This window comes from Sturnira hondurensis, unplaced genomic scaffold (genome assembly GCF_014824575.4).
Source record: "Sturnira hondurensis isolate 20B ecotype Veracruz unplaced genomic scaffold, ASM1482457v3 Scaffold0004136, whole genome shotgun sequence".
In the NCBI taxonomy this organism is placed as follows: Eukaryota; Metazoa; Chordata; class Mammalia; order Chiroptera; family Phyllostomidae; genus Sturnira; species Sturnira hondurensis.
The window spans coordinates 10,076,742-10,100,685 of record NW_028076767.1 but is presented as its reverse complement, the minus strand read 5'-3'; the positions used below and the strand labels follow the sequence as shown (position 1 = coordinate 10,100,685).

At 41.1% G+C, this 23,944-nt stretch overlaps 1 protein-coding gene across 1 annotated transcript in view; it reads right to left on the bottom strand.

The window, feature by feature from the left end:
- The window catches only part of DNAH7 (dynein axonemal heavy chain 7), a 219,634-nt gene that overhangs the window by 3,613 nt on the left and 192,077 nt on the right, over nt 1–23,944 (bottom strand). Inside the window, exons 58-63 of the mRNA XM_037043723.1 lie at nt 23,209–23,370; nt 20,048–20,233; nt 17,555–17,692; nt 13,494–13,724; nt 9,806–9,958; nt 8,226–8,403 (exon numbers count right to left, since the gene is read on the bottom strand). Of these exons, the coding sequence (XP_036899618.1) occupies nt 8,226–8,403; nt 9,806–9,958; nt 13,494–13,724; nt 17,555–17,692; nt 20,048–20,233; nt 23,209–23,370 (1,048 nt within the window). The remainder of the gene's footprint in view (nt 1–8,225; nt 8,404–9,805; nt 9,959–13,493; nt 13,725–17,554; nt 17,693–20,047; nt 20,234–23,208; nt 23,371–23,944) is intronic.

Genomic DNA, 23,944 nt, shown 5'->3' with positions numbered 1-23,944 from the left:
TGGCTATCAAACACCTGAAACATGGCTAGTGTGACCAAGGGATTGGATTTTTAGTTTTATTTCATTTCAATTACACAGTCATGCACCACTTAAGGACAGGAAAACACTGAGGAATGTGTGATTAGGCAATTTTGTCCTTAAGCAACCTCATCAGTCTGCAAACATCACAGATGCACCTATAAAAACCCAGATGGTGGAGCCCACTACACACCTAAACTGTATGGTACAGCTTTAGGCTACAAGCCTGTCTGTATAAAACCATGCAAGATTAAGTCAAACACAAGAGAAAATGATGAGTCAACAGACGTGGCAAACACGAGATGTGTGAGGCTGCTGCCAGCATAACGCCCTGTTTGTTTCACAGCAAACCTTTAAAATATAAGTAGAAAGAGTACATTTTAAAGTAATGATAAAAAGGATCGTAAACACGTAATCGAGTAACAGCTGTTTACTACCCAGCATTACGTACTGTAGGTCCTGTGCTATACTTTTACGCAGCTGACGGCACAGGTTTTTTCTACACCAGCCTCACCACAAACACATAACACTGCTGAGATGTCAGGACAGGCACGATGTCACTAGGCCATAGGAAATGTTCAGCTTCATCATAATCTTATGGGACTTCTGGGACCATCGTCCTGTGAGTGTTACGTCATTGACCTAAACATTGTTATAGGGTGCCTGACTGTAGTTCATGGTAAAAAACCGCAGGCAGATAATTCAAGGATAGATGGGTTGGGGGGGCAGAGGGGCACTTACCCTTTCTCTTCTCTGGGGTTTAACTGATGGAAAGAATTGTTGGGATGAGATGTCAGGACTTCCGCCAAGATGGAGGCATAGGTGGAAACACTGTGCCTCCTCGCTCAACCGAGTTTAAAGTCAACAAAGTTTCAGTAACAAAAACACAGACAAAACACAGGAAATTGAACTATATGAAGTCCAACAACAACGAACCATTCAACCAGACCGGTAAGAGGGGCGGAGCCAGCATCGGAGCGGGGTTGGGCAGGAAAGATCTTCCGACCCAGGTGCGTAGGCAGCCGTGAGTGGATCCCAGGTGTGGGGTGGGCAGACCCAGTGAGGGTACAAGGCGGCAGGCTGACCACGGTCACTCATTCATGTACAGATAAACCAGTGAAGGAGTGAGCAGTGAGACAGACTGCACAGGCCCCAGTGGTGGGAAGCAGTAGGGGGGACTGCCCTTGCTCCTCTCTGACCCCACCCCCACGTACAGCGTCACAACCCAGCAACTGAGTTGCCCCGCCCTGGTGAACACCGAGGGCTCCACTCCTCATACATAACAGGTGCGAACAGACCAAAACAGGGCTCAAGAAGAACTCAAATCCCCAGAGCCTATAATTCTAAGTGACCAAGAAATAGCCAACCTATCAGATGCACAGTTCAAAATACTGGTGGTCAGGATGCTCACAGAACTGGTTGATTTTAGTCACAAATTAGAGGAACAAATAAAGGCTAAACTAATTGAAATGAAGGAAAACGCACAGAAAACCAATAGTGATGGAAAGGAAACTGGAACTCAAATCAAGGGAGTGGACCAGAAGGAAGAAAAAATGACCAAACAGAAAAATATGAAGAAACAAGAATTCACAAAAATGAGGAGAGGCTTAGGAACCTCCAGGACATCTTTAAATGCTCCAACATCTGAATTATGAGGATACCAGAAGGGGAAGAGAAAGAGCAAGTGGAAAAGTTATTTGAACAAATAATAAAGGAGAACTTTCCCAATCTGGCAAAGGCAATAGACTTCCAGGAAATCCAGGAAGCTCAGAGAGTCCCAAAGAACTTGGACCCAACAAGCAACACACCAAGGCACATCATAATTACATTACTCAAGATTAAAGAGAAGGAAAGAATCATAAAAGCAGCAAGAGATAACGGGACAGTCACCTACAAAGGAGTACCCATCAGACTGTCAGCGGATTTCTCAAAAGAGACCTTACAGGCAAGAAGGGGCTGGAAAGAGGTATTCCAAGTCATGAAATCCAAAGACCTACAGCCAAGATTGCTCTATCTAGCAAAGCTTTCATTTAGAATGGAAGGGCAGATAAGGTGCTCAGATAAGATCAAATTCAAGAATTTCATCATTACCAAGCCCTTATTATATGAACTGTTAAAGGGACTTATCTAAGTAAAAGAAGATAAAAAACGTGAACAGTGAAAGGACAGCAAACTCACCGTTATTAACAACCACACCTAAAACAAAAGCAAACTAGGAGGACAGCTAGATCAGGAGCAGAACCATAGAAATGGAGATCACATGGAGGGTTAGCAACAGGGGAGTGGGAGGAGGAGAAGGTACAGAAAATAAGTAGCATAGATGATAGGTAGAAAAAAGACAGGGGGAGAGCAAGAATAGTAGGGGAAACACAAAATCTAAAGAACTTGAGACATGTGGACATAAACTAAAGGGGAGGAATGGTGGGGAGGGGTGTGCAGGGTGGAAAGGAATGAAGGGGGGAATTAGAACAACTGTAATGGCATAATCAAAATATATTAAAAAATAAAAAACAAAAAAGAATAGTTGTGATGAAATATTTTATTAATTAGCAAAGCACTTGTCCCATAACTTCACAAACATTACTCTAGTAAAGCTGAATTGCAAACTGTGTGTTGCGTCTGGGGCAATGCAGGGAGTGGACCCACCTGAGGGAGAGCTAGGTCTGCGATCACATCCTAAAAGGTACCTCCCTGGCATGGCCACACTAACAGGTGGGAAGAGGGAAAACAGAGGGGCCTCTGCACATGCGTCCAGGAGAGCCATTTAGTACCCTGGCCTGGCTGGCAGGTGTGCACAGCCCAGTAAATCTCTGGCACTAACCAATCAGATGATCTGTCCCGCACAAGGTAAAGAAAGCTAATGTCACATGCAGTAAACAGAAGAGTTCATTTCAACACTGAAGAAACGTGGCAGTGGGGATAAACATTCCCTCCCAACCAGTACGTTTAATGGGAATTGGGACGGGCATCTTCACATATATTTTTATTTCTCATGGTCAGTAAGGGCCTTACGGAAACACAAGCTACAAAGCCCCAGGTGGGTGTTAGCTGGCTCCTGGTTCTCAGCCTCTCCTACTCCAAGTCACACCTTTGCCATCTGTGAGGTGTGGTCAGCACATAGTATCAGCTGCAGCTCCTCCAAGGCCCTCTCTTTACTCTTTCCATATCCATGGGTCATACACAAAAGTTCTTTGGCTTCTCCATTTCCTATACTATTTGTAACCTTCCCCTGTCTGTTTTGTACCTACCATTTGTGCTTCTTATTCATTGTACTTCCCCCCCACTCCTCCCTCCTCACCCTGCTGATAACCCTCCATGTGATCTTCATTTCTGTGAGCATATTCTTGTTCTAGTTGTTTGCTCAGTTTGTTTTTGTTTTTGTATTTTTTGGTTCAGTTGTTGATAGTTGTGAGTTTGTTGTCATTTTACTGTTTGTATTTTTTATCTTCTTTTTCTTAGGTGAGTCCCTTTAACATTTCATATAATAAGGGCTTAGTAATGATGAAATCCTTTAACTTGACCTTATCTGGGAAGCACTTTTTCTGTCCTTCCATTCTAAATGAAAGCTTTGCTGGATAGAGTAATCTTGGATGTAGGCCCTTGCCTTTCATGACTTGGAATACTTCTCCCCAGCCCCTTATTGCCTGTAAGTTTTCTTTTGAGAAATCAGCTAATAGTCTTATGGGAACTCCTTTGTAGGTAACTCCATTTCTCTTGCTGCTTTTACGATTCTTTCCTTCTCTTTAATCTTGAGTAATGTAATTGTGATGTGCCTTGGTGTGTTCTTCAATGGGTCCAGCTTCTTTGGGACTCTCTGAACTTCCTGGAAGTCTATTTCCTTTGCCACATTAGGGAAGTTCCTTCATTATGTTTTCAAACAAGTTTTCAATTTCTTGCTCTTCCTGTTCTCCTTCTGGCACCCCTATGATTCAGATATTGGAATTTTTAAAATTGTCCCAGAAGTTCCTATAGCTTCTCCTCATTTTTTTAAATTGTTGTTTCTTCATTCTGTTCTGGTTGAATGTTTATTTCTTCCTTCTGGTTCAAATCGTTGATTTGAGTCCGTTTCCTTCCTGTCACTGTTGGTTCCCTGTACATTTTCCTTTATTTCACTTTTCTGTAGCATTCACTTTTTCCTCTATGTTGTGACCATACTCAACCATTTCTGTGAGCATCCAGATTACTAATGTTTTCAACTGTGCATCTGATAGGTTGGCTGTCTCCTTATCACTTAGTTGTGTTTTTTTCTGGAGCTTTGATTTGTTCTTTCATTTGAGCCTTTTTTTTTTTTTTGGTCTCAGCACACCTGCACTAAGGGGTAGAGCCATAGGTATTTGCCAGGGCGGGACAACCCACATCGCTGCTTTGTGATGCTACATGTGGGGGAGGGGTCTGAAAGGGGACAATGCCACTTGCTTGGCCCTCTACTGGCTTCCAATCACTTCCCCTACTACCCACAAGCAAATTGGACCCTTTTGGTGCTGATTCCCAGGTGGGTGAATTTGTGTATGTTCTAGGACCCTGTGGGTCTCTCCAACAAACTCTCCTGTGAGGCTGGGAGTTTCTCCCTGCACCTCAACCCCCACAGGTGTTTTCAGTCAGTGATTTGGGGCTTTATTTCCCCATACTGGGGCCCTGGGTTGCGCAGTCTGTGCCACTTCCCAGTTGTTTCTCCTGGTTTATCTGCACATGAATGTGGGACCACTTGATCTGCAATCCGCCACCTCGCTGGGTCCACTAGCCACTGCCTTGCTGCGAGTCCTCTCCGCCCGGCTGTCCGACTACGCCCCTCCTACCAGTCTGGATGAATGTGTCTTCTTTAACTCTTTGGTTGTCAGACTTCCTTACAGTTCGATTTTCTGCCAGTTCTGGTTGTTTTTTGTTCTTAAATTTGCTGTTGTCCTTCTTTTGGTTGTGTGAAAAGGCACAGTGTTTCTACCTACACCTCCATATTGGCCGGAAGTTCCTGAATCGTTAATAAGAGCATTTGTGGGTTAAATTAATAAATCGTTGTAAAAAGAAATGCCAACTACCCTTTACTCAAAGTTTTGTGTATAATGATTGGGAATTCAATAGCTTGATCATAGATATTAGTTAGTTTATAAACTTTAGTCAGTGATTTGATAAATTCTGGGTTTAAACTGAGTTCAAAAATATATAACTGGTGATCACCATTACTACTTAGCTTTTAATCCAAATGTCATCTTCTGCGTTTTGATAATGAGATGAGGAAAATTAAACAAAGAATTTTTGCATCTGAATTGAGTAAAAATCAACCATAGCTTCTTCAAGAAAACTTTCCTTAGAAATGTAATGATATTTTCAAACTTCTACAGCTAAGCATGAGAACCAGATGGCCTGGTGTTTGACTCTCAACCTTGCCAGTTACTAGCTGTGAGACCTTGGTCAAGTTATTTATCCGTTCTGAGCCTTAGTGTCCACCTCTGTGTAATGGGGACAACAACAGTATCTGTGCCATGGGGTTACAATGAAAATTAAGTGTAAAGGGCCAAGCGGTTTCTGGAAACCCGTGGCAATAAGAGAAACTCTGTGCCCTTCCGTTAACTCACTCTTACCCAACTTAAACACTCCCCTCTCCCTTTCTGAACTCTGAGTTCGAACCAAATTACGTATCCTTCTTGATATATTTTGACTTTTATGAGGTGTTCTAGGAACCATCAGATGGTCAGTGTGACCTGAGTAGTGGCACCTGACGAGCTCCTGCAGGTAGACGGTGACTAGAACATGCCTGGCCTCATAGTCATGATAAGGGGCGTAGATTTCACTCTAACTACAAAGGAGGGAAATGTCATCATTAACTTATTTAGTTGTCTGAGTTTTCAGTGGGGGCTTAGTGGTGACATGATCTGTTTACACTTTTAAAGACTTTCTGTGACTTCGGTATAAATGAATTATTGTAAATGTGTAATGACTCTAGCAGGGAGACAAGATGACACTCTAGAGTAGAAGAATCTCGGTACAAATGGTGGTGTCAGTCGGTCTCTGGACAAGCAACTGCTTTTGGTGTGAGTGGATCAGGCATCAGAAGACTGAAGACTCCTGGATTTCTGGCTGGCTGGCAGTGCCATTTGTTAATAAACATAAATTTTACATATCCAGGAGGCGACAAAGTGGAGATGTTGGTTAGCCAGTTGGACATAGAGGTCTGGATCTTAGAGGAAAAATCTAGACTGGACAGTAAAATCTGGTAGATATCAGCCAGAGATAGTGAAACATAAAGTATGAGGTCATCTGGGAGAGAAGATACGATTAGAAAAGAGAATCAGTTCCAGGACTGGGTCCTCTGGAACCCCAATATTCTGAGGAGGATAAGCTAGCAAACAATCATGAATGTGTCCCCAGAGAAAAGGAAAATCAAGAGAGGGTGATGATTGGAAATAAAGGGAGAAGGATGTCTCTAAAAAGAGGAAGCTGTCAAGTAGTAAAAACTACTCAGAAGTTAAGATGAAGAAAGAAGAGAGTTTATGGGATTTGTCAGATGGAAGTCACAGCACCCTTTGATTGGAGAGGATGAAAGGTAGACAGGAAATGGGAAGTGAGGACCTGGAGATAGCAGGTAAAGACACACTCTTTTGAGAATTTTGCTATAGAGGGGAGCAGAGACATGGGACAGTAGCTGAGATGTGAGTGCTAAAATAATTGTAATTTTTTGTTGATTTTGTAAAAAGAGAGATTCTAGAACACATTGCATACTGTAGAATTATCCAGTAGTGAGAGGGAGGCTGTTTTTTTAGAAAAAGCAGGCACAAAGGGGCAAAAACCCTGAGAAAGAGGAGAAAACTGGAATCCAGACTACCCCGTAGGATCCGGACTACCAAAGGGTGCAGATGTGGACAGATTAATAGATTTTGTGTTGGTAAAAGCTCTCTTCTGATGGCTTCTTATTCTTTCAATGAAGAATGAGGTAACATGTGGGGGTAGAGGGAAGAGTGAGGAAGGCATAGCGGCTGTTTCGAGAGTGGAAAAGCAACTTCCCAGGAAATGCTAGGAAGACTGCTTCACAGTGTTAGAAACTCCCTTGAGATTTGTGACAATCAGTGTAAAAGAAAACCACTTGGCCCAGCAATGTGATTATTCTACACTGTTGTGTTGACATATCTACTTGTTAGTGTTTCCCACTGCAGTAGGTTACTGGAGGGCCAAGATTCTGTCTAAATTGTTCACTGTTGATATCCTCGGTGTCTAACCGAGTGCGCCAGTGAGTTCCTCTCTCAGCAATGAACAAGGAAGTAGAGTTGTGTTTGACACATCAGTTAAAGCAGGACATATTAATGGTCATTTAGAAATTAATGTCATTTTTGACATTTATTGTTTTAGAGAGATGGAAAGAAGGGAGAAAGAGAGGGAGAGAAACATCTAAGAGAGAGAGACACACACCAATCAGTTGCCTCTCTTATGCGCCCTGACTGGAGACTGAACCCACAACCCAAGCACATTCCCCAACTGGAAACTGAACTGGTGAATTTTTGCTATGCAGGCCAACACCCAGCAAACTGAGCCACCCCAGTTAGAGCAGAAATTAATGTTATTTTTTTTAAAGAGAGCACTGTGTTATTAAATTAGGAATATGTAACATTTTAAAAAATAACATTTGTTTAAAATAGGGTCCCTGTCCACTAAATTTGAAATAAAACACTAAGATACCGTCTGAATATTGAAAAGACAATCATTAAGAAAATAAAGACACATTCCCTCACAAGCTTTCAATCACAAAACCAATGTTCCTATTAGACACTAGCTTTACTGAGTTTTGGAATGATGTCTGCAACAGGACAAAGGATACCTTTTGGAGGTCCGCACAGGTTACTGTTTGAGGGACCAGGAAAATCTTCCTTCCAATGTAGTGCCACCTTGGTTCCCCAAAGTCGCTATGAGATTCCAGTCAATTATCCCAGGTATTGTTAATGGGGTAATTACTTTCTCCCTACTTTTTATTAGAGATAATTTCAAACTTATAAAATTCTGCAAAGATAAAACAGTACACAGGACATGCGCTCTTTATTCAGGTTCATTTTATCTTCATTTGCTTTATCGTATTCTTCCCCAACCCCTATAAATTGTTTGCTCAGCCACTTGAAGGCCAGTTACATGATAATTTATGCTTTAACACCTGCGCAAAGTAAGCGAGAACGCTGTGTTTTTACAGAGCCTATATATAAGTCATCGCACTCTGCCCCCGCACTTACCATCTTCTGGACCAGCCTTATACTCTTTGTCTTCCATCACTTCATAGTCAAACCCAAGCAGATCAATGGGGATGGTGTATTTCCTGGCGTAGTTCTGCTGGGCACCGGTCAAGAAGGCTTGTGTGAAGAAGAAGCCAGACAGCCAGAAGACCGGAGGAGGGCCGACCTCGTACCATTGCTACAGGACGAAGCACAAGTGGCCTAACAACAGAGCTTTTCAACTTGCATACAACATTGCTCAATAAAACTTGCCCCAAACAGTCTCTCTGTTATCTTTTAGGTAAATTAATAACTAAGCTAACATGTTGAGGAATAAAAAGCCACACACGGAAGGTTTTTAAAACTAAGTAGCATATTTAGTGTTTTGTTCTAACTTCAACTTTATACCCATCACACCAGCTTGGGTATCACAATGTTTATGAGTGTGGATGTGAGTGCCTGTTTTATAATTTCCCAATGATTCTTTCAGAAAACCTCCACACAATAGTGAATATCTAATGCTCATCATTGCATAATTTATCATGCTCCACAGGTGAATAGAAGAAGGGACCCCTATTAAGTTTGGTCAGATAGTAAATGTTTTTCAGCTTTTTTCTCTCTAGCCAGTAGTATCCAGTACAATATTCCTTTGGAGGTTTTCTCTCCTACTCCACCAAAATACAATGAAACCCAACTTATAGTAACACAATATCACACAAGGAATTCCCCCCCAAAAAACAGAACAGAGAGCTTAAGATCTTTATAAATAAAGATACTGGGATATTCTGTTTATATCACATATTATAAGAGGCTAGTTGAATACTGACTTTCACCAAATACAAATTACCGAAGTCAGTCTGAAGAAATAAATCTGAAGACCTTCCCTCATTAGAGCTCAAGGTAGAGCCTTCATCTCTCAAGAGCCACCTGGATTCCTTCGTCTCAACTCTGCTGTCACAGCTGGCCTGTATTATGCGAGGGAGGTGTAATCATTTTTCCTTGAAGACATTTTTTCACAGGCAGCTTTTTATGCTTTATGCATAGTATCTAGGGCATTCATTAATACTTCTAATGAATATAATTGTAAATAAGAACATAGTTCAACACCAGCATGGCCAGATAATTAGGAGGCAGACTTCAGTCCACCCGACATCTTGAAGACAATTAGCCACTGAGGTTATCACTGTGTTGGGCTGAACCAGCAACCCAGTGACATAATGACCCGGGAGCGTGCCGGACGAGGAGGGCCGGGGGCTGCTTGCTGTGGCTTGGCTGGCTGGCTAAGATGCTCTGCTCTCAGGATCTATTTCAACACTACATATGTAATGAAAAAAAGTCAACATAAATAGTTGTTTTCTCTCTTTAAATGTCACCGACTTGAATGTCTAAATTCACCAAACAGAAACACATGCTCCTAAACAAGCTTTCTGAAACTTTGACTTCCAATACTAGGCAGTTCAGTGTAACAGTTAATTATATGCAATATCAAGTAGTGGTCATTTGTTCTTGAAATGCACAGAAAAACTACAGAAACATTAGGTATCCAAATGAAGAAAATGACATCAGAAGAAAGTGGTATATGTGCACTTAGATGAACTCACCTGCAAGAATTTTAGTCTAGCAAGGAAGTCATTCACATAGCTCCCAAGTGGTTTAAGGCTTGGGTACGATTTAGCCATCCACATTCCTGGAATTTTGACGTTTAAAATGCTGCTAACCACTTCTTCAAGATCTGTAGACATCACCACAAGCCCCTGAAACACAATTTAACCTTTGGTTAACATGAGAATACAGACTTTGGAGCCCTTCTTCAATGTCTTCTTTATAATTATCCTTTGTTGACAACTGTGATTAGTTAAGGTGGAGTCATATAGCAAAAAAAAAGAGAGAAAATACAGATATTTTCTTTTGCTCTCAAGTAAATCATGCAGTCTTAGAACTATTCCCCAGAAAAATATTAAAAATTTTAACCTAATAAAATTTTAATGGAAGCATTTTGACTGAGGTATAATTGACACAAAACATTGTACTAGCTCCAGGTGTACAACATAATGATTCAATATTTGTTCATGCTGTGAAATGAGCACCACAGGAAGTCTAGTTAACAGCTACCATCACACACAGTTGCCCAAACTCTTTTTCTTGTGATGAGGACTTTTGAGATCTACTCTCTTAGCAACTTTCAAATGTGCAATACGCTAATGTTAACTATAGTTGGCATGCTGTACATTACAGCATGTAATGTACCTCTTCACGGTTGGCCCATGAACAACGGGGGGTGTGGGGGTGATGACCACCTACATGGTTGACTATCTGGTATGTAACTTAAGTCAGTCCTCTACATCTATGGATTAACAACTGTGGGTCGAAAATACAGTTGACTCTTGAACAGCAGGTTTGAAAAAACATGGACCTGTGCAGTCACATCCATGTTGTCCAAGGGTTAGCTGTACTTTATAACTAAGAGTTGGGACCTTCCACCCCTTCACACACTTTCACCACCCTGAAAAATCTTTTTTAGATTATATTTCATTGATTATGATATTACAGTTGTCTCGATTTTTCTCCTTTTACCCTCTTCCACCGAGGGTGGCTGTTGCTTGTCTGGGAGGATTTAGGAAGTTGTGGAGCATGAGCCAAGACCAGCCATTCATATGGAAAAGCCACTGTTAATAGCTTGGGTGGGCCTGTGAGTTGGGTGGGATGGAGTCTAAGGGGATCTCCAGGGGGCACAAACAGTGTTAGCCAGGCTGATGGAATCTCATGGCTGGCACGCATCCGCTGGCTCTGTGGCTCTGTGGCTCTGTGTGGGGGAGGGTTTAGAAAAGGGCAACAGCTTTTCTGTCTGGGAGAGAGCTGTCACCCAGCTCTTTTTCAATGCCAGACACTTCCATTCCTCCCTGTACACACTGGTGCCTTTCAGGCTGCTGCCCCGGTGCTGGAGCTCAGAGGGAGTGAGTCTGATTAAGTTCGTGTGTGGGTTCTTTAAGCAAAACTGCTTGGGACTCCAGAAGTTACTTCCATCAACTCAATCCCTGCTGGTTTTCATAGCCAGAAGTTGTAGGGACTGATAATCCTGGCACTGGAACCCTGGGCTGGGGGCCTGGTGTGGGGCTGGTGCTCCTCACTCCCAAGATACACCTCCTGAGTTTGTATCTACCACCTATGGGTGTGGGACCAGCCCATTCTGTGTCTCCACCCCTTTTACTATGTGGTTTCCTTAATTCTGTAGTTGTCAGACTTCCATTCAACTTGATTTCTGATGGTTCTGAGTGATGGTTTTTCTATATTTTTGATGGTTTTTCTATATTTTTTCTATATTTTTGTTGTAATTTTGATGTGATTGTGGGAGGAGGCGAGCCAGGTTTATCTATGCCCATCATGACCGGAAGTCTGGAAAATCTTAAAATACTTGGCTATTCACTAGCTTTTAAATCACAGCCTAATTGTGACTTAGTTTCCTTGTCTATTAAATGGGTAACTAATATATCTCTGTCCTGCCTCCTTACAAGGGCAGTGATGAATATAAAATTATGAAAATAATATGGAATGCTTTGAACAGTTAACATAGCCTAGATTCTAATTGTGAAGGCCAATTGATCTTATCCCATGTTGACTCAATGAAGGACAGATATTTGAACTCTGAGGCCTGGGAAAATTCCTGTCTATTTGATCTTGCAGTTGGCCCAGTTGCCATCATCATTTCTCCTTTCTCCATAGTTGATAATATGTTTCTAACTATCACGTGGAGAAGATTTTAGAGTAAATTCTCATGTAAAACTCACATTTCACTTGCCTCCTTTCTAAACCCACTAAAACAACAGTAAAGGAATTTATTCTTTAAAGGCTTAAGCTGACAAGTACAGAAAAATATAGGGAAAGGCACAATGACAACACAATTTGGGGAGCCAGAAAGCATATGGGCCATTGATAACTGACTCAGTGGTCAGGAGAAAACTGGTCCTGAACTGGTGAAGGGCAAAGCTAAGAATCAACTAGATAAACGTCGCAGAATACCAATGCCCCCACCCGCAGGCTTGGAACGGAGCGCCCTTGGTGAAAGTGAGGAGAGGAGGCCGGTGCTAAATGGAAACGATTGTCGAAACGCGATTTTAGAAAACAGACTTCTACGTCCTTCCACACAGAACTGTACTTCATGATCTTGCTTGAATGAAACTGGGGTGGGGGACGTGGGCAAATGAAGAAATGCCCAGAGGGGGGGATGCCAGGGTCAGTTGCGGTCACAATGGACGTTCTGAAATCTAAAGTGAAGTGAATCGCGTCGGTTGGATGCCGAGATCCATGAGGCCTCTTTCCCTTTGGGCTCCCAGAATGCTGGATGGAAGCCGGAAGGAAACGGGAAGAACCAAGTCAAGGAGAAACGCATGGCACTGAATGCTTCTTTGACAAACAGCCAGGTTACACTACAGCCCCTGGCAGACCCCTCTTTTCACCAGTAACTCACATCCTACCACTTTCCTCCACCTCCAGTGCAGCTTCAGGGAACAACTCCGCTGGTCGACCTCAGTCACATGATTGGTCTCGTTCTCCTACAACCCTTTCTGCAGTGGTCCCAGGGAACATTTAAACATGTAAAATATGTCATTTACTTGATTGCTTAAAGCCTTCTGAATGCTTCCCTTCACTTTTCCACTTTACACGTTCAGAATCACATTCAAAATTCTAACCATGGCCAACAAGGCCATCATGAAGCCACGACTTCCGTGCTGCTCTGTAATTTCCCTTGGGCTCACTCCATTCCAGCGACACCAGCCTTCCTACTGTGCTCCTGAACAAGGCAAAGTTTCTCCTCTCACAGCCTTTGCACTTGCTATACCCTCTGCCCAAACATCCCATGGCTTGTCCCTCACACCAGGCATCTCTCTCCTTATCGGTCAGTTCCTCGGAGGAGCCTAACTCAAAATGACTGAGTATCCCACCCACCATTCTCGACCCGTGTCCTGTTTTATTTTTTTCCTCTCCCTTACTAAAGGGTAAGCTCTGTGAGGGCAGAGGCTTTGTCCTTCTTACTCCTGAACACTTTCTATCTTCTTAGCATGTCTCCTGTCCAGCAAGCCACTGCTACCTAACATATTCTGTACTTAGTTATCTGTTTACTAACAGCCACCTCCAGAAAACTACACACTCTTCAAGGGCAGGGATTTTTTTTGTCTGTCCCCAGAACTAAGAACACTGCTTGCGCAGAATCTGTGCCCAATAAATAAACACGCTGAGTGAATGCACGATAGCTTTATTCCAATGATTTTCCTTTGGAGTCTTTTCCCTTACCTTGATTGCCTTTTGAATGTTTAAGCACGACTCTCTCATGGTCTGCAGCAACTTATTGAAGCGCCCCATCTCCTGGACAAGCACGGTGTTCATGCTCTGAGTGTAAGCTGTCGGGTATCTCCTCATTGCGGCCTCGATATCAAAGTTGTGGGGGAGTTTCCCCAAAATGTCACCAGCGACCTCATTTACTACTTCATCAGATGACTTTGCACCAGGATCTGCTGAACGAGACTGGAAGAATCCAAATTATACGTCAGAAACCCTCAGCAAGTCGTCAGAATTGCTGGATAGGAACACTCAGAGATAAGAATTTTTTATTTTTTCTTTGATTCTTCTTCACACTAGATTTATTGAGGTGATGTCAGCAGGCGTGGGCGTGGAGTTTCAGGGGAAAACAGCTGCAAGTGAGGAGGAGGAAAAACGGGTACAGGGCATAGAGGCAAAAGTGGGTCTGGAGGAAGCAAATAAGCTACATACTGAGCCACCTGGGTGGGGGAGCGGGGAGTAGATGCTGTGAACAGAGCGAGGAAGAGCATTTCCATTGTGGAGTGGGGGGGGGGGGGTAGCCAAGTGATGATGGGCAACAAAACCCAGGAAGCAGCTCTGACCTGGCTTTGGAAAAACTTGCTGCCCAATATATGTGCTAATAACTCTGGTGCCTACTGGTTGCCAAAAGCAGAGATATAGTTTTCTCCTTGAACCAGGAGGGCAAAGAAAATAAGCTCATCTCTTCTAAGCAATTCAAGAGTTAGGGAGAAAAGTCAAACTTTAGTGATTCACATTGGAAACAAGGAAGAGGAATTTCATTTCAATTTTTATTTCTTAGGTTTGTAGGAGCACTATGTAAATGAATCTATATTTTCTGGGAAAACCCTTTAAATCCTCAAAATAAATGAATGTGTGTGTGTGTGTGTGTACTGAAAGGAACAAGCACTATTAAAATATGAATGAATATGTCATATATTTCCAATCTTAAGGAATTATGTTTAGTATTATTTCGGATTTAATATTTCCTGGTTCTTTACATCCGATCTATTCTATATAGCCTTTTACTTAACTTGCTAGTGAGATTTTTAATGCTACCCAGCACACGCCGCCATAAAATCCCATGAAGTTGCACAGTAAAGAAATTAAGCGTTGGTAAGTGTTAATTCCATGTTAGTAAAAAAGGCATATGCCAATATTAGGATATGCTCATCCTTTATCATGATCTCAAGTGCCAGGTTTACAATTAAATATATAAAATAAATTAGAGAAAAGATAAGAGAATAAACATTTGGCTCAAATGAGTGAAACATCTATTTCTATTGCATTTAAATAATCATATGCTGGTTTATATTTGTATTTTGATGTGCATACAAGGTGCTATAAACGCATTAAAACATCCCTATTCTCTAACAAGAGCTGTGCCTCCACCATAATTGACTCAGTGGTCAGAGAAATATCAATGTGCCTCCACCAAAAACAAACAGAATAGACACACAACCAAAAAAAAAAACAAAACAAAACCTAAGAAACCCCCCAAATTCCCAGCTTATATATAGCCCTTCAAAATGTAAGGAAAATATCTTAGTAATGTGAACATTTCCCTTTGCCTGTTTTCTACACACCAACATCCCACAACTGGGTTGATGTATTTTGAGAGCAACACCCAACTCATCTGGGGAATGAAGAGCACCAGGGCAGCGTTTAGTCACGAGAGTTTCGTTTAGCTCTTTACCACCTTAGAATTTTCACAAGTGTTGTTTGAAATCTTCTAAGGGTTATTTTCCCTTTATTAAAACCAAAAGGAAATATCACAGAACCTAACCTTTTCATTTCTGGTTACATTATTTTACACTGAGACATTTTTCCTGTTCGAAAGAGAGCCTGGCACGAGGGAAAGAGCTCTGGAAGAGCAACATTCTCAATGCCAACATTTCCTCTCTCCTTTTAAAAGATATTTTTGTGAAATACACAATGTGAAAGTCTCGTCATTGTTAACTTGTTCTCCAAACTCTGCAGTTCTGGTCTTCATCTCTGAACTGTGGTAAAGCCAATGCGAAGCCAGTGAACTACTACTCCTGCCTACCCATTACAATAATTGTACTCACCAACCTGAGTTTGAAGATATTGAAAGATGTTGTTTAATTACCACCCTGAGAAGATACCCCGTGTGTACTGAAACTTATTCATTTGGTTCTGAGTCATTTCCTGTCAGAATGAACCCACTGTTTTATGTATTCTATGATGTGGCACATCCCATCAAGTTGAAATAAAGCCAGGAGACACTATAAATGTCCTGTTGCCAGACTGTGGTGTATTGCATGCATCCAGTGTTCCTAATGATCTGTGCTCAGGCAGTAACTGATTTTAGTGCTACTAATATGTAAAACGAACATAAAATTGGTCTTTGTCCTTTTTGCCTTATTAGAAAATGTCATCTCACAGTAGATAAGAACTAGGAGTTCCTCAATTTTTATCCTCCTAATTTGGTTCTTTTAGCTTTCTCTTTTCTTTTCCCCCCAGCATCTCTGGTTGTGTCATCTAAGTCCCACCCCATGTTTAGATCTAGAGAGCAGAGCGGAGTGGTTCAGAACATGGATCCTAGAATCAAGCTGGTCTGAGTCAAACTGCTTGGCTTTGAGTCCTGGCTTGAAATTGTACTAGCCAACCCTGGGTAAGCTACTTAATTTTTCTGTGTCTTAATTTTAGGCCTGTAAAATGAGAATAATTAGCGCTTACCTCGTAGGATTCCGTAAGCATACACAGGCACTGAGACAGTACTAGCATACAGTAAGCACTAGATGCTATTAACTGTTAACATTACTATGCTGAGATCCCACAGAAATGAAAAAGGTCAGGTAGACTTCAGTTGGTGAAATAATTTGCTTGACTTATTAAAATTTCATTCGATTACTAAGAGAACTCTTGACATTTGGACTAATTTGATTTCAAAAATGAAAAAAGCGAACAACTGAGCACAATTTAAAGGGAGAACAATACAAGAGACAATCTTAACAGACAAGATGAAATATTTTTCATTCAAATGCTTGGATTCACGCCCACAGCACGCTGAGTTCTGATGCCTCGGAAGTTAACTCTCTGACATGCCCTCACCTTAATGCTCTCCCCGCTAGAGCTGCATACGTACTAAGACTTACTATGTTTTTCTAAGCCTTTATTACCTCCTTTTGTACTTATAATTGCAATTGTATTCTCTTTTTAAAAATAGGGTTATATATTTTTAAGATTTTATTTATTATTTTTTTAGAGAGAGGGGAAGGGAAGGAGAAACAGAGGGAGAGAACTATCAATGTGTGGTTGCCTCTTGCACACCCCTTACCAGAGACCTGGCCTGCAACCCAGGCCTGTGCTCTGAATTGGCGACCCAGGCATGTGCCAATTGAATTGGAGACCATTTGGTTCGCAGCCTGTGCTGAAATACACCAGCCAGAGCCCAACTGTATTCTTTAACTGCTATATAACTTGATAATATACTGATGTGAAAGATAGTGTTTCTATGTAAATTAGATGAAATGTTCTGGAATATTTGATAAAATAAGTCATTTTAAAAGTTGCTGGTGAATTACTAAGAGACTAGAAAATAAAACAGGCAAAATTCTAAATGGATTCCAGCATCAAACTGCTTCCAAATTGTCTTTGAGATTCTTTTTCCACTTTAGAGGAATTTAAAAAGGCCATAATGTGTCATGTTTGGGGGCATGGTTTACGCAAGAAAGGCAAAGTAGAATCCTAGCAGCAGAATGCTATCAGAGAATACTAAGGGATACTTAAGGAGTGTCACTCTGAGACCTCCTAGCAGCAGAATGATACTCCAAGGTTCTTTCCAAAACAACAGGTTGATGAAAAACACCCCATACATTCAGGTACTTTGTTTAAATCCATGTTTAGGGTGTATATATATACATATATATATATATATATATATATATATATATATATATTTCTTTTCCTCACAATGGTTATCCACCTTAACAGACAGAACTGTGTATACACGGGCCTCAACTGTGTCCACACGTGTTGCTGAGGAGCATCCTCTGCGGCCTCAGATCACACACCTGTGTGAGAAGAATATTATCGAACAGCAGTTGAGTTTCCGACTGATCTTTAGTGATATCTGCGTTGGCATTCATTCCGAAGATTTCTGGTGCTGGGGTCAGCGGCAGAGTCTTTGTGTATTCGATGTAGCTTTTGTGCTGCAAAGATGAATAACAGGGAGTCAGGAGGTTAGAAATCAATTATCCTGTAGAACTTGCTCACTGAAAAGAGATGATTTTCAATACTCAAGTTATTGAGTGGCTATGCCTGTGAGAACAGACACTGAATGCTTGCATTTTCTTTCATCTTGGGCCAAGGTTTAAAAAAGAAAAGAAATCAACACATTTAGCGAGAAAAAGAAAATGTACCATTCAATTGGAATGAATTTTAAAACAGAGAGAGGAATGGCCTGGCCACTTCATTTAGAAATTTCTTCCAGAGAAATCTTTCTGTGCTACCTTTTGTTGATGACTATTCTTTTTTTTTCAAGATTTTATTTATTTATCTTAGAGGGGAAGGGAAGGAGAGAGAGAGAGAGAGAGAGAGAAAGAGAGAGAGAGAAATGTCAATGTATGGTTGTCTCTCGTGCGTCCCCTGCCAGGAACTGGGCACTGGCCTGCAACCCAGGCATGTGCCCTGACTGGGAACCGAACCGCGATCGGGTGGTTCGCAGGTCCGTGCTCAATCCACTGAGCTACACCAGCCAGGGCTGTTGATGACTATTCTTAATTTATTGCAATCTAAAAATCTTTTTTGGCTCTACTCTTTTTTTCTGTTTACTTTTATTGTGATAAATCTACATAATTAAGAAAAGTTAATATTCTCTGAAAATGTATTACCCTGAGGTAACCACTATTAATGCTGTATGTCACTTTATGCTGGTGTACTCTCAATTTACACTTTATTTACAAGGACTTTATCATTAATTTTGTATCTTTCTTTTTTAAAAGATTTTATTTATTTATCTTTAGAGGGGAAGGGAAGGAGAGAGGGAGAGAATATCAATGTATGGTTGCCTCTCATGTGTCCTCTGCTGGGAACTGGCCTGCAACCCAGGCATGTGCCCTGACTGGGAATCGAACCGTGATCTTTTGGTTCACAGGTCCATGCTCAATCCACTGAACTACACCAGCCAGGTCAATTTCATATCTTTCTTGATGCTCATATAATCATATACAAACACTTATGTGCATATATGGTGACTGGGTTGGTCACTGATGGCTTTTCACTGTGGGTCCTGTTCTGGGTCATCTGACAACTCATCGCTGGAGATCTTGGTACCCATGGGCCCCGTGTTGACTTGCTCCACCCAATAAGTGGCTAAGGCTCCGGGACCAGTTTTTCTCATCACCCCATCAATATCTGTCCTCAGGTAGATTAAGCACACACAATGATTGGGTCAGGATTGGGAGGTTATGGTACGTGCATGTGTTGGATGTGGCCATATGTTTAACTGTCAATATGTGCCCTTTTTGACTTCTGGGGAAAAAAGGAGAAGGAATTCAGCTGTCCTGGAAGTCGGCTGTGCAGTGATCTGAAGGCGGCACCCCATCATCTACCAGACAGGACCAGGAACAAACAGCAGAGGGGGACCTTGGCCTTGTGCAGTAGGTGCTTCTGTGGCTCTGCCACTTTCTACCTGTGCAGCTTTGGGGAGTTCATCAGTATTAGTGAATGTGTCTTCCCATTTGGAATTGGGATAGAATAATAATACCAGTGTTAATTTCATGCTCTAGAGCAGGGGCATCTAAACTTTTGGTGTCTCCAGGCCACACTGGAAGAAGAAGAGTTGTCTTGGGCCACATGTTAAATACACATGTGAAACAATAATGAAAACTGATGAGCAAAAACAGGCCCGTGCATAATTTTCATGACATCCACCACCACAGACAAGCAACAAAGTCCTCACATAATAACCCTAATCATGCAGCAGCCCTTCGGATAATCTTTTAGAATTGCTGAGCAGGTCCCAAGTTTGTGACCACTCCTACAGGAAATGGACATATCTAAGAAATAAAACTTGGTATAAAACTTAGTAATAAAGCTAAATAATGTTTTAAGTACATTTATGATTTTGTGCTGGGCTGCATTCATAGCCATCCTGGGCCGCACATAGTCCAGGGGCTGGACACCCTGCTCTAGTGAGATAATTACATGTAACTGCTTTGTAAATAATGAAGCATGATATAAATATTAATTATTAGTCTTACTAGTATTTTTAACCCCTTTCCTGTGTATTTCCATTTTAATTGGGGACAATGGCTTTTTACCCAAAGGACTGAATTTATGAGGAGGCTATTCTCAGGTTAGAAACATTTCTGCTACTCCCCACACCACAGCCAGCAGGAAACCACTGAGTCCCTCCATGCACGGGGTTTGCTCTGTCCCTACAAGCCTGAAGAAAGCACACACAAGGTTGAACAAAAAGCAAGGCCTCTGGGAAAACCACCATTTTCCATATCAGAGAAATCTCATATTTTGCTGCTTCGTGTTGTCTAGAAAGGCATACTTACGTCACCAGAAGGGGGCACGAAATAGATGCCACTGGAGTCAAACTTATAGCCTGAATTTTCAACTAATTCTGGGTTGAAGAATTTGTTCAGGATGCTGCGCAGCGTGCGCCGGTCCCAGTCGTCCGTCACCCTGCCTCCGTAGTTGCACTCGCCGGTCATGTACCGCAGGGCGTCATACGGCAGTTCCTAGAGTTGAGAGTTCAAGTTGCTCAGCTACACCTAAGAGTTACCAGTGACGCACGATACAGAATTGTGTTTCTTGTCTGTCCATATGATTAAATTAAAACATCTTACCAAAAGCTGGCCTTTGCGCAATTTCCCTTCATATACTTCCCTGCTAATGGTTGTCATTTTCCCCAAAGTCTTTCTCTCCTTTTGTGGTTTGTTATCCACATTCAGTCAACGCAGAGAAGAGATCTCTATTAGCTTGTGAACTTACTACACAACCAAGGTGAATGGACCCCCTTCTATGTGCCAGGCACAGAATGGAATAGAACGGACCGCAAGCTCATCCTTCACACCTTTCACTGCTGAGGGACATTCAGAACAGATCCAATATAACTCAGAGACAGTCAGTGTTGATTTTCTTCACCACCTTTCCACATCCATATATATATTGACCATTGGAACCCCACTGTATATACAACTTCGCATATAACTTTTCACCAAAACTCACGAAAATCTTTCACCATTTTATGAAATACTCTTTGAAAGTACTATTTGAAGAACTAGCTTCTAATACTGAACACTTCAGTTGCTCTTAGTTTTCTACTGTTTTAAATTATTTTTCATTAAACATACATTTCTAATGATTCGGTAGTCTAGCTTTCTGAAAAGGAAATTACTATGTCAAAGGAAAGGAGCTTATAAAAAGCAATTGATTAACATCACCAAACTGCTTTTCTGACAGCTGTAGCAATTGTGAAAATCAGTTTGATAACCCAAAGATAATTATGTTGTGTTAATTTGCATTGTTAGGAAACTAGTGAGGCTCACATTTTTTTCATATGCTTAATAACATTTGTTCTTCCGTGAACTATTCATTTTTCAATTAAAGTTTTAATGGTTTTATTTTATTTGTACAAGCTGTTTTACAAATTGACTTTTATTTGTCAATTCATGGCAATATTTTTCCTGTTAGTTCTCTTTTTTATCATAGGCTCTTTTTTCTCATTAATATTTTTATTTTATTTTAAGTGCTGTTCAAATACAGTTTTCTGTTATTATAGGCTCTTATATACAGAATTTTTAAATGTTTATGCATGAAAATGCTCAACTTTCCACATTGCAAATATTTTTATCCTAAACATGCTTACACACACACCACCAGGACAGACACGCCCCATCACACACCAAACAAGAACAGCACCACTGCCCACCTGCCGAGTAGGTTATATACATCTGCTCATATTTTTTATAGTTTAATTTTTTTGTATTTAATTTTTTAATCCAACAAGAAATGTTGGATTAAAGTATGAATAATCTAACTTCATTTTTTCTAAAAGCAAACAACCAATTACTCTACCAATTATTCTATCATCATTTATTGAATATTTCTTCCATCTCAGTCCTTTAAATTGCTGAGTGTACTATGCCTAATTTCTACATATGTTCACGTTGCTGTTCTTGTCTTGGAGAGCTTAAAGATCTTTTCACTCAGCGTGGTATATTCAGTAAGCAGACACTAACTGAGCTATTTACTATACATCCTGGTTTTTGTTTCCTGGGGAAACAAAAGCAAACAAAGTCACCTCGAATGGCTCATGATTTGACAAAAGGAGTTCTCCCTCTGAGCAAAAGTTTAGAGCTTGGGTGGGTAGCAGTTCCATTACTCTGATGCTGTCAGAGAGTGGGAAATCGGGAAGGGAAACAGAACTCCATGAGATAATCATTCCTCCTTTTGTTTTAGATTAAATTGTTACCATCTCTTGCCTGGGTTATCATGATGTTCTTCAGTATTCAGGTATCAGGGCTGCAGATAGTGGCTTAAAACAACAGAAATTTATTGACCGATGGTTCTTGAGGCTGGAAATTGGAAACCAAGGTGTTGGCAGGGCCACACTGCCTCCAAAGCTTCTGGGAGACTCCTTCCTCACCCCTGCCACCTTCTGGTGGCTCCAGGTGTTCCTTGTCTCGTGGCAGCTTAATGCCAGTCTGCGCCTTCATGTTTCCATGGCAGTCTTTGCTCTGTGTGTCCCAAGTTCCCTCTTCTGGTGAGACCAGTGCTGTTCTATGAGGACTCACTCTACTCCAGCATGAGTTAACTCATCTTAACCAATTACATCTGCATCAACCCCACTCCCAAACAAGGTTATATTCTGAGACACGATGGATCAGAACTTCCACATATATTTGGGGGGGGTACTAATTCAATTGACATCACCTAAAACTGGCCTGTCATCTAAGTCCTCCAATCCATTCTCCTCTTGGTTGCTGGAGCAATCTTTCTAAAATGCAAATATTCTCCTAAAAGCACATCAAAATATCAGTAGAATAAACTTTCAAATCAGTTGCATGGCATACAAGAATGCTCCAAATCACTCACACTTAACCAAACGTTTTCATCTGTTTGCATCTTTTTAAAGAATTGAGGTACATTTGATATATAACATTATATTAGTTTCAGATGTACAGCATAATTATTTGCTATTTGCAGACACCATTTGCACTTTTTGAAAGCCTTTTTACTATTGCTTCTTCACATTATCTACCTGAAAACCTTCTGTTTACCCTTTTAGTCCCAAGGACCTGCTCTTCTGTGGAACAATGACATTTCTCTGAAAATAAAGTCATGCTCCAGAACAGAAGGAAATCAGTCTGCTTTTTTTTTTCATTTTGGATACTGGTTAATTTTTTATATTCTCAAATCTTTTTCAAAATAAGAACATTACAATCACTTTTCAGATTCCCACAGGTGCACATCTGTTAAAGTAATGAGTAACATACAGGTTCCTAATAGACAAACTGACATCCTAATGACCTCCTATAGCACTTACAATATCCTGTTATAATAAAGTACTACTCAATAAGCTGTTGGGAACTATCTTGCTGTTCATTTCATAAGAGGAGGCATTAATCAGAAGTCCCTGCTTACTGTACAAACACTTACAATGCGATGAAAAGGAAAATGGGTAATGCCCTTGCTGTGATTTCTATGATACCTCATACTGGTTCAGGAACATGTGGAGCTGCTGTACGCTGATTCTCAGGTCCGTCTCGTTGAACTCATAAGGAATATTCCACCCCAGGGGTCCAAATTTCCGTCTCTCTTGCACCAAAGCATGAAAGAAACAGAGGCCATAAAGTAACTTCTTGAATTCCTCCTGTAATAAGAAAAAATGGTGCCACATCATTCATTTTCCCCAGCATTGCATTATACTAACCATATCTTAAGATGAAAGCAATCCCTTTTTTCTTTTGCTGATAAATATATCCATCTCAATATGTAATTAAAACACAATCAAGTATGTTTCTATAGGCTTTTTAGGGAAAAATACATCCATTGTATCCATGTTGGGCTGGCACGCAAATCTGTGTACACTGGGCTTTTATATCAAGCCTGTCTGATTTTATGTTACCTTACAGGGTTTGGAGGTTCCAAGAAAGCATCACGAGACAAGAAGAACAAATCCCAACATGTGGTCCCAGACCTTCACAGAGGAATTTCAAAGGAGAGAGTGCAAACCAACTAAGCAGCCCTACAGAAAAGGACTGACTTTGGACTGAAACTCTGGGCAGACCCAGGACTTTCCTGGTTGCTCTCAGGTAATAAAAAGTCCTACACTCACTCTTAATTCAGAAACCAGACAGTTAGATGCACTATGATTATTTGCACCCTCCCAGAGGTGAATGCAAACTGGCCCAAATAGAGCTTGAGGGAGGATTTGGAAAGAGATT